Source organism: Silene latifolia, chromosome 10 (assembly GCF_048544455.1).
Source record: "Silene latifolia isolate original U9 population chromosome 10, ASM4854445v1, whole genome shotgun sequence".
Lineage (NCBI taxonomy): Eukaryota > Viridiplantae > Streptophyta > Magnoliopsida > Caryophyllales > Caryophyllaceae > Silene > Silene latifolia.
Window position 1 is genome coordinate 159,102,214 of NC_133535.1, and position 11,806 is coordinate 159,114,019.

General features: G+C 35.1%; 1 protein-coding gene across 1 annotated transcript in view; it reads left to right on the top strand.

Annotated features, from left to right (window-relative positions):
- LOC141606638 (uncharacterized) overlaps positions 1 to 8,336 on the top strand; it is a 106,610-nt gene extending 98,274 nt beyond the window's left edge. Inside the window, exons 2-3 of the mRNA XM_074425842.1 lie at positions 7,414 to 7,626; positions 7,925 to 8,336. Coding sequence (XP_074281943.1) covers positions 7,414 to 7,626; positions 7,925 to 8,059 — 348 coding nt within the window. The 3' untranslated portion in view covers positions 8,060 to 8,336. The remainder of the gene's footprint in view (positions 1 to 7,413; positions 7,627 to 7,924) is intronic.
- The last annotated feature ends 3,470 nt before the right edge of the window (positions 8,337 to 11,806 follow it).

Consider the following 11,806-nt stretch of genomic DNA (forward strand, 5'->3'; position numbering starts at 1 on the left):
TATCGACTTGTGTGGACCAATGAGAACTAAAAGTAGAGGTGGTAGTCGTTATGTGTGTGTCATTGTTGATGATTACTCTAGGTTCGTTTGGGCACTCTTCCTAAGCTCTAAGGATGAGACATTTGATGAGTTTCTAATTTGGTTAAGAAAGATTCAAAATAAACTTGGTTTAAAACTTGTTTCAATGAGAACCGATCACGGAACCGAATTCGAAAACTCATCATTTGGTGCTTATTGTGATGACAATGGTGTAGACCATAACTTCTCGGCTCCTAGAACCCCACAACAAAATGGTGTGGTTGAAAGGATGAATAGAACCCTTGAAGGAATGGCTAGAACAATGTTGTTAACTAGTAAGTTGCCTAAGAATTTTTGGGCCGAAGCGGTAAATACCGCTTGCTACATTCATAATCGTGTCATGATAAGGAGTATATTGAATAAAACTCCCTATGAATCGTTACGTGGAAGAAAACCCAACATTTCATATTTTAGATGTTTTGGAAGCAAATGTTTTGTTCACAACAATGGTAAAAACAAATTGGGTAAGTTCGATCCACGTAGTGATGAAGGAGTATTTATTGGGTACTCCGATCATAGCAAGGCCTATAAAATTTACAATAAACGAACCTTGTTAATTGAAGAAAGCATCCATGTCATTTTTGATGAATCTAGTGTGCTTGGACAGGTACAACACATGGATGATAATGATGAGGATGAGGATGATGAGTTTGAGATTGGTCTTGTTCGAAAGGACTTTGTATTCACGGATGAAGAAGCTCCCAGCACTGAATTGCAACATACACAGAGACTGTCGCCTTCAAAGGAAATCAGCAATTCAGGGGGAACACGTAGCACCTCTGCTACTGTTTCTTCTCTGGAAGCAACAGACCCAACGACTGTTGCTTCTCCCTCCAGAATCAAGAAAACCAAAACAAAGTGAGGATGAAGAACCTTCCAGGCCAATAGTAATGTGATCCATCTGGATCGATGCTTTTTGAGGGGGAACAAGAAACCATTGTTCCAAAGAAGTGGAAACATCAAAGCTCTCATCCACTCACTAATCTCACAAGTGATCTTAACTCGGGAATTCGAACAAGATCATCCCTCAACAATCTCGCTCATCTCAATGAGTATTGTGCCCACAATGCGTTCCTTTCTCAAATTGAACCTTCAAATGTAACAGATCGCCTTGACGATGCAGATCTGGTTGCTTGCCATGCAAGAAGAACTTAATCAATTCAAAAGGAATGAGGTATGGCACTTAGTCCCTAGACCGCCTAATCGTACCGTCATTGGTACTAGGTGGGTCTTTCGCAATAAGCTTGATGACTCGGGAGAAATTGTAAGGAACAAGGCTAGACTAGTGGTGCAAGGTTATAACCAACAAGAGGGTATTGATTATGATGAAACCTATGCACCGGTAGCTAGACTTGAAGCCATACGATTACTTATAGCTTTTGCGGCTCACAAAGGCATTAAACTCTTCCAAATGGATGTCAAAACCGCTTTCTTAAATGGATATTTGGAAGAAGATGTCTTTGTAGAGCAACCACCGGGTTTTGAGAACAATGACTTGCCTAACCATGTTTTCAAATTAGACAAAGCTCTTTATGGTTTAAAACAAGCACCAAGATGTTGGTATGATAGATTGTCTAAATTTCTTATTGAAAATGGTTTTAAAAGAGGCTCCGTTGACAAAACATTGTTCTTAAAGCAACAGTCCAGTGAACTGTTGGTTGTACAAGTATATGTTGATGACATTATATTTGGTGCAACAAATGAACTCCTTTACTTATATTTTTCGGAACTAATGAAATCGGAGTTTGAAATGAGCATGATGGGTGAGCTAGGATTCTTCCTTGGGCTCCAAATTAAGCAATCAAAGGATGGAATCATGATCCATCAACAAAAGTACATCAAAGAAATGCTTAAGAAATTTGGGATGACTAATGGTAAGCCTCATGATACACCTATGGTAGCCGGGTCCAAATTGGACAAAGATGAACTCGGTAAGAATGTTAGTGATGAGGTGTATAGAGGTATGATAGGCTCACTTCTCTACTTGACCGCAAGTCGTCCCGACATTCTCTTTAGTGTATGCTTATGTGCTAGGTTCAAAGCAAATCCGAAAGAATCACATTTCAAAGCCGTTAAACGAATTCTTCGGTATTTGATTGGAACACAAAATCTTTACCTATGGTACCCCTTATATTGTCCTTTTGATCTTATAGGCTTTTCGGATGCGGACTATGCGGGGTGCACGGTGGATAGAAAGAGTACCTCCGGAATTGCAACGTTCTTGGGTCCTTGCTTGACTTCTTGGGCCTCAAAGAAACAAAACACGGTAGCTCTTTCTACGGCCGAAAGTGAGTACGTTAGTGCGGCACATTGTTGTTCTCAACTCCTTTGGGTGAAACAACAACTCTCGGATTTTGGTATTATTTTTGACTCCATTCCTTTAATGTGTGATAATACGAGTGCAATAAATATTTCCAAAAATCCTATTCAACACTCTAAAACCAAACATATTGATATTCGTCACCATTTTATTCGTGATCATGTGGAAAAAGGACATATTAAACTTATCTTTTGCAAGACCGAAAATCAAATTGCCGATATTTTTACTAAGCCACTTGCAAGAGAACATTTTGAGAAATTTAGGCTAGAAATTGGGTTAATTAATAGCTCGTGATTTTTAGTGTGAGTTTTACAAAATTCCTTAATTGATTAAATTAAAATTGGATATATGTTATTAAGTGTTCTAAGTGCATTGACATCATGTTTTGACCAAAAATTGACACCGTATTTGTGAGTCGGTAATCACTCAACCTCATATCTAAATTTACGTTTATTATATGCTACCTTGCGTTTCTATTTCGAGTGATTAAATATGTCTAGTTGGGCCAACCACCTCACTTACCACATTTAATGGGCCATTAAACTCCCTCAACCCATCGCCTATGCCTACCCGTCCAAACCTTCCAACCCAAAATCCATTCATCTCTTCATCTCCCTAAACTTACCATATCACCTACCCTAACCCACCATGGTAAAAACATCCCTTAACACAACCATTCCCATCAAACCCACAAAAACTACCTCACCACCTGTCACATCCAATCCACCGACATCAACAACTCAACCAATGACCTCACAAAAAACCTCATATGCATTCCCTCCTCAAACTTCAAACACGACTCCATCACCTCAACCAAACCCAGATCTACCAAACCCTCAACCTTCACCGAACCCCACTGACCCTCCATCATCCGACGACATACCCATCTCCACTATGGTAGGACGGCGCACACGTGGTGGTCGGAAGAAAAGTTCTACTGTTCCAAGCTCTTCCACTGAACCGGTATTGGTAAATATCGAAGATGTTGAAGAAGAAACCGAGTTTGATTTGAATGAGAATCCCTCTAAGTCCGGCGAGTCTGACCCGACTCCGGCGAAAAAGAACCTCAAAAGAAAAGAAAAAGCCTCTTCATCCCAATTACCCCCAATCTCAGAAAATATCGAGCAGAGTAATGTTGATAATCCCACTGTTGATGCTCCAATTGAAAAATCCAAGTGAACCTCCTTAGAAAAACGGAGATAGATGAAATTGAAAATTGAAGTTGGTTGGAAGATTGAAAAAAAAAAAAAAAAAAAAAAAAAAAACAACAAACGGGAAGGCTATATATGGGAAATGTCAAAGTGATTATTGAAAACGAGATAGATGAAATTGAAAACTGCGACGGTCTTGAGAAAAGAAGTAAAGCAAAAATTTGGAAGAAATTGAATGGAAGTCACAGTGCATGCCACTGTTTCTATGCTCAAAGGTCTAGATCAAAGGAAAGTATGAGAAGATGATGTTCTTTCTCGATGCATACCTTGGTGGTTTCAATATACAAAGCCCAATGCAACAGTAGAGATGACTGTTACTCAGACCTTCATTGTCAAACCTCAACCTTTTTCAATCCTCTCCATTATCCTCAAAATTGATGACCAAACTTCCGCACTCTAAATTTGCCCATAATCAAATTTGTCTTCTGCCTTACCTTGCTTTTGTCCCACCATGTTGTGCCCTTCTAAGACTATTTTCTTTGCTTGTTATCTTGACATTTGGTGGTGTATTTTAAACTATCTTTAGCCATGTTGAACTTTGATTAACTTATGTTTAATCTTCGTTTATGTTGACCTTGTTACCTTGTTACAATTACATGTGTCTTTTTGTGTTTTCTTGTGAATTATCTGCACTCTAATGCTTTTGACATCCCTATCCGTTTGATGATGTCAAGAGGGGGAAAAGGTAAACTCATGCTTTGAATCTCTTTGCTTATTGATTAAACTAATGTCTTGTCTAACCTTCTTAGCTTGATTCTTGTTTTGGGGCAATGTAAATGCGTCATGGTAATTTGATTCTAACTTTTGCCTTAGGTAAGGTAATATTGTCCCTTCTCTATCATTTGATCTTGCTTGCTTAAAATCTTGAATTAAGGTGTTTACATTGCTTATACATTCGTTTGGGGCTTGTCATCATCAAAGGGGGAATTTGTTGGGTTCCTTATGTTGATGATAACATGCCCACTTGATTTGTGTACTCTTAGTTTACCTTTTCAGGATTAATGATGTAATCAAGCTTGGATTAAGAAGTGTTGAAGTTGTTAATCATCCATTGTAATAAGTCATGTGTCATCTAATGTACAAGCAAGAAAGTAGAGTATATTAGAGTAATAGAAACAGTCCAGACGACTGTTGCTTTCACACGCAAACAGCTGTTTGGATTATGCCACAACTCGAGAAACTTGAAGTCCCTTTTATCTTTCAAAAGCTTTCACGTGATTATCATTTTTCAAAGATAAAAATCAGATTTTTATTGAGGAGGTAGTATTCTTTAAAGAGTGGTTTGAATTATTTCAAAATGTTTCCTCTTTATGCAAATTCAATCCTTTGGTCTTTAAGAAAACAAGAAATGCTTTTTGCCATATTTGTGTTAACTTGTCATCATGTGACTTGTCTCACATCCTTTGTTTTCTGATTTTGCATGAGCATTTAAGGTTATCCTTCAAACCTTCTTTCTCTTTTCTTACCTTTGCAAAAGACCCCTTTTTGGTGCAAGTTTTGGGTGGTTGCAAATGGTCTTCACATGTGAGGTCTTTGACCCTTCAAAACCCTAGCAACCCCTTCACTCACCTCCTCTATATAAACCGTGTCCCTCCTTCATAAATCTCTAATACTTTTCTGAATCAATTCTTCCATCTTTGCAAATTAATTTTAAAGCTTAAAATCGTGTTTTATTTGCAAGATCCTTTAAAAGTCTTCAAGTGTCTTTCAGTTTCTACAATCGTGCTACTTGTTGCTTTTCTATACTAAACTCTCTTGCTTAAGAATTGTTGATCTTGTAAAAGTTGTCCATCTCTATTCTTTGTTAAGAATATGTTAGTGGAAACTTGATCCTATAACATTCTAAGTGTGTTAGTAGAGTTTAGGACGGAGTAGTCTTTAACTCTTGACAACCGGAGTAGGTTGTGAGTTGGCAACCGGAGTAGGTTGCGAGTTGTTGAGTTCTAGGACGGAGTAGTCCTTTAACTCTTGGCAATCGGAGTAGATTGCGAGTTAGCTTGTCATAAGAACGGAGTAGTTCTTGTACTAGCTTTGCAACCGGAGTAGGTTGGCGTCTTTTATTACAAGGGTCTTTTAGTTGTCGGAGTAGATCACTAAAGGAAATTAATAAAAAGGTAGATTGGACGTAGGCACTTGAGTATTTGCCGAACCAATTCAAAAATCTCGTGTTCATTGCTTTCACTTTATTTCCGCTGCTTTTACTTTGTTTGTTTGTATTGTTTCGCTTAACCTTAGAAGTAACACATCATCATACTGGTCGCATTTGGTCTGCAGTCATATTCCACAAACTGAGACAAATAGATACAGTCAGAACGATTGTTGCTTTCATACTTCAGCAAACATTCATCGTGATACTTGTTCAATCTTTCAATATTATTCAAAGTATCCTCTAATCTCTTTTGTTCACTTAACTTACTTTAATCCAATAAAGTTGAAGTTAAAATTTTTAAAAGAGTACCTAATTCACCCCCTCCCCCTCTTAGGTACTTGAATCCATAAACTCAACAATTGGTATCAGAGCCTCGTGCTCTTGATAGAGGCTAATCCCCTTAGAGTTTGATTCGTGGGTAATGGATTCCGAGAAACACTCCAAGATCTCGGTCTTTACCGGTTCGAATTTTGGTTGGTGGAAACTCAAAATGGAACATTACATCAAAAGTATCGATTATCAATGTTGGAACATCAAAAGTAGAATGCAAAGATACGCTAAAGATAACCTGCGTGTAAGGACGCTCAGACTTATATTTCCAGATTCTAATGAAGTTTTTAGCTGCGATGTTGACCAAATAGAGTTTTCTTGCAAAGTTGATGAGTGGATTCAGATAGCTGTGCACAATCAGGTTGCAAGACTTGATCTTCATGGTCCTCTTAACTACCAATTGCCTGACATTTTGCTCTCCGCAAAATCTCTAAGGCAACTTAATTGTTTTAAAGTCGAAATACCATACTACAACGGAGCCATAAATCTTGCATCTCTTCAGACTTTGGAATTAATATGTGTTGATGTAGAGGAACGTATGCTAAATCATATCATTAGTTCGTGCCTGTTGTTGAAGTGTTTGTTGGTTGATAATTGCTATGGCTTCAAAACTATTGTCATTCCTTGTTGTAGTCAACTGAAGGAGCTTACTTTAAGTAACACTTTACCTAAAGATGGGACAATCATTCTCGAGACCTCAAGTCTTGCGTGTTTTGAGTTCTCAGACTTGCCTTTTGATCGTTGGCCGGTTATGTCAAAACCTGGTTTGTTGAGAAATTTAAGGACATTAGATCTCTTTTCTTCTGGTATTACAGATGGGGATCTTGGCAAACTACTACCTGAATTAGCTTCATTAGAGACTTTGCATTTGGTCAACTGTCGTAGGCTGACAATGATCAGGATTTCAAGTGTTCAACTAAAGAAGATTTACTTGGATGAATGTGATGGTTTGGTAGATGTCACAATTGATGCTCCAAGTAACACTTTACCTAAAGATGGGACTTTGATCAGGATTCCTTGTTGTAGTCAACTGAAGGAGCTTACTTTAAGTAACACTTTACCTAAAGATGGGACTTTGACCGTCATTGTATTATCACCATTAGTAGTCAAGCCAGTTGTGTTCTCTCTGTTCACACTACACCGTATTGCCTAGATACTCTAGGATTTTTCAAATTGAAACAGCTAATGACAGGACTAAGAAGCTGCAATGCTCTGAAAATTTCGCTACCCGACAATTATTATGAGGTATTGTATAATTATTTAGAGTCTGAATGAATGTTTATATTAATTGCACTAACAAATTTTTATGGCTGTGTACTATGAAGTCTGGACGTGACGATATCAAATTTGATGAAGAAGAACTCGGAGATGTTAATCTTGGACCTCCACGCGATATCAGAGAGCTGAAGCTAAGCCTCCATTATCAGAACCTCTCAAGATCATCTATGTCAGCTTTTTTGAATGGTTTATTCTGGACGTGCCGCCCTGATATTATTTCTTTTCAATTTTTTTTACATGAACCTGATTTGATGATCCAGGTATGTTCATGTCATCATTTTCTACCATTCTCTATGCTATTTAGTTGAACATGGCCTTCTTGGAATATTGGTCATTTTCTGTAGTCGGAGCATGCAAATTGCTATTGTCTAAGTTGGTAATAAGTAACTCAAACTAATGCCTGCTTAGAGTCTTGGTATATACATCAGCTAGCTATGTCTCACGGTCGGTCGGTCGGTCAGTCATACATTGAGCCTTAAGTTACATTTGAATGTTGTATCTATTTTACATAGTATTAGTATTGCTTCAAAAATCGAATTACCTTTTGTGTGTTTGCAGCTTTGGATGAGTGAACTAGAAGATATGGCAAATTGTTGGGGGCACCCTTTAAAACGGATTGAATCTCCGGATGCTAATTGCTCGAATACACTCGAGTCAAAGAAGGTTGATCTACAGTTGAGATTGCATTGGTGAACTGCTTGGTTGCGTACATGAATTGGAATTTTAATCTTTATTGTTTCGAATTTGTAATGTTGGTGTCCCTTATACTTCGTAAAATGAATATTTGTGGCTGTAGCTCCGATAATGGAAAATTGAGAACATGTGAAGGAAGCATTGTTACTGCTGACTTGGTGAGATATGGTCATCGAATTATGAGATGTGAATGAGTAGCTTGGTTAGGACCCAAGGGTGATTAGGGGCGTTTTTCGAGTTTGAATCCTTCTCTAGTCGATGATGACGTATGTGAAGTTTTGATGACGACGGATTTGAAGTCTTATATGAAATTTTGAAAGCGGTTTTTTTTTTTATTTCGTATGCCAGATTTTGAGAGACGAAGGAATGAGAGTTTTGGGTAATCTGGGGTGGGAGGGGTGTTTTTGGTAGTTTAGATAAATCTGTCAACGCTAATCGGCATGGGTAATTTGTCGATGACGGATAACAATTGGGTTAAACTTGTACTTAAGTTGTGTTGGGCCTGAAGGACAGTCTTGTGTTCAAGTTCTATTGGGCCTAGTCGTTGAGCCTTAGTAATTGACCCGGGTGTTTTTATTTTAGCAACTTTTCTATAAGATTGTTTTCTTCTAATATAAAACAGATTCAAAAGATGAGAAACACAAATATTAAAGAGTAAATTATAAATAACTCTATTATATAATTGACTTTTTTGAAATAACCCACTTTTATAATTTTTTATTCAAATAACTCCCTTTTAAAACATGTTTTTATAAAAATCAATGCCTCTTCACTGGAATGAGACTTATTTTTAAATTTTTCGGCCAAAAATCCGTTTTTCCTTTCATTTTTCACTTATATAAGATGTTAAATTACTATTCTGCCCGTTTACTCACTACGTTGTTCTTTAAAATAAGACGAAACGGGGAATTTATGCTTGATTCTTTTTCGTTCAGAGTGCATTATTTGAGTGTATTATATTTGAGAGAGATTTGGAATTAGTCACAGGTTATGAAAACTTAGTAAGGATGTGAGGATTACGTTATAGGAAGAGTAAATCAATCAAATTATAAAAATTAAATTTAGTTCCAGTGAAGAGACATTGATTTGTTGAAAAACAAGTTTTAAAAGAGAGTTATTTGGATACAAAATTATAAAAGGGAGTTATTTCAAAAATGATGACTATATAAGGGAGTTGTTTGTAATTTACTCATTATTAAATTTAATTTATATTTTAATTTTATTATAACAAACCGACATTGTACGATGAAAACACGACAACTTATCCATTTAAAATTTTTGGTTATAAAAAAAAAACCTTTTTTGCATGTTTATTAATTAATTAATTTATTTGGACTTTTGGTTATTAAACTAGTTCTATACATAAATATTACTGTACTAGTTGAAAACCCCGTGCGATGCACGTGACTCCCATGAGGATCATCTGTATAAATATATTCTATAGTTGATAAAAAAAGTTCAATTATGTTTAAATCATTGATAAATAAAAGTTCGTGATTGGTGTAGTTGATCATCAATGAACTATTAGTGCTTTTAGCATAGAAGTTTTGTCATTTAGTAGTTATCATTTCAGTTGTAAAACATCAAGTAACATTGTAAGAGTATGTAGTTAGTTTTTTCATTATTGTTATAGGCATCACTGGTTTTTAATTAAATACAAAACGTTATATCTCCATAAACATAGTGCAGCTTACCAAAAATGAACCGCCCTTAATACAATACTAACTGAGACAGACCTTTATGAGTTTTACAAATTATTTTAACCTATAACAATTACGTAAAACTAAATGGTGTTACGTAAAGCAATATGTATCATAATTATCTATATTTAGTGTGTTTAGAGAAAATGTTAGATTTCTTATAGCATAAGTTTACCTTGACTATCTACAACTAAGAGTGTTTTGGTCTATATACTTATCGTAAAATCAAATCCATACTAAATTCCAATAAAATTAGTAGTCTCTAAACAACAGTACAAAAATATATGTGATTCTATTATATAGAATGTATGAGGCTTCCATTAGGATCATCTTTTACAATATGCATGTTGAATGTTCTAAGAATTTGTTGAACATTAGATTGCAAACGTTGGTTTAATTTACATTGTCATGGTTTGTAGTAGAATTCTATTAAGTTGATAAAAAAAAAAATTCCTAACTATGTTGAAAATCGGAATACACAAAACTTTTGGGTTGATTTAGTTGATTATTGATGGAGCATCGGTCCATTTAACATAAAAGCTACTCTTTTTTGTTTACGTTAATTATATTATGTAGTTACCTATTTTTATTGTTGTACGCACCACCGATTTTAGTCAATTTAAAACGTCATTCCCAAAAATGTGGTTTACTTTCTTAAAATGAACACGTGATAACTGAGACTGGCTTTTATAAGATTCACAAATTAGATTAACTTACAACATCTACCAATATATTCCATTTTGTAAGCATACGACAGTGTAAATGTTGATGGTGGTACGCAAAACAACAAGTGTCTCAATTATATATGTAAATTGTTTGGAGGATTTTTGTTAGATCTCTAAACAATAAATTTGTTTTTGACTATCTACCATTAAGACTGGTTGTTCCCTATGAACTTCATGCGAAATATATAATACATCTAATTTTGTAGATGTGGGATATATTTTTGAGTGAATTAACGATCAACTTTTCAAAGTCCGACCTCCAAAAAGCAAATGAAGAGTTTTGTGTGGATTGGAGGGAGTAGGATATTAGGATACTACTGTTAAACTCGATTAGTTTTAGATTAGTTTTATTAAAATTATAACTCATTTTTGTTTATTTGAAATTTTGTCTATCAACAAAATCAAGTATCATTATCTTACATTATTATTCTACTCTTTATTTATAATAACAAAAAGAACAAATTTTCAAAAAAGAGTTTCAATTTTAAGAAAATGGCTTCAAATTACTAATTATATATGTACAATTGTTTCACTTCTTAACCAATATATATGCAATTAGTTGTCTTTATTTTAACCTAATTTATTACACTAAGCAGTACCTTATATTCAACTAAACTCATATGCGATACCTCATAGTTAACCATTAACAAAAAAAGGAATTTTATTTCAATACTCGGGTTACCAAGGTGGGAAGTAGTCGAAACCTCACGACACCAAAGTGGAATTATGCAAACCTCAGGGCACTAAAGTGGAATTAACCCAAACCTCGGGGCACCAAAATGGAAATTTTACAACAAAAAAAAAAAAAAAAGAAAAAAAAAAAAAAAAAACTATGAAAAGCTACTGCAAAAATTATTGCACTTTTAAATATATAATCAGTGCATGATATAGTAATAACCAGCCATACGCAAACCGCGGTAAATAGTTAAGTGGATAAAAAAACATAGATGAATTAGAATTTAGAAAATAAAAATTGATGTAACCGAATAATTTTGTATATTTGGCAACTCAATACATTTTTAACGTTTATTATGGATTTGATATGAATTTGAAACCAGATTGAAGAAAAAATTTGGTGATATAATAGCAGATTATATATAGTCCGCACAATTTTTCTATATATTTATTATACACTCATTCATTCATAAAATCATAGTTAGCTGGTTCTTGAATATTATTGGTAATCTAATCATATTCAGAATTAAAACTATTTCATGCCACCGTTGAAGTTGTTTATTTCTAATATTGTCATTATTAAAAAATTTCTCCTCCTACCGCCATTGTAAAAGCCAAATGATAAGTAAATGTCATTCCTTAATTCT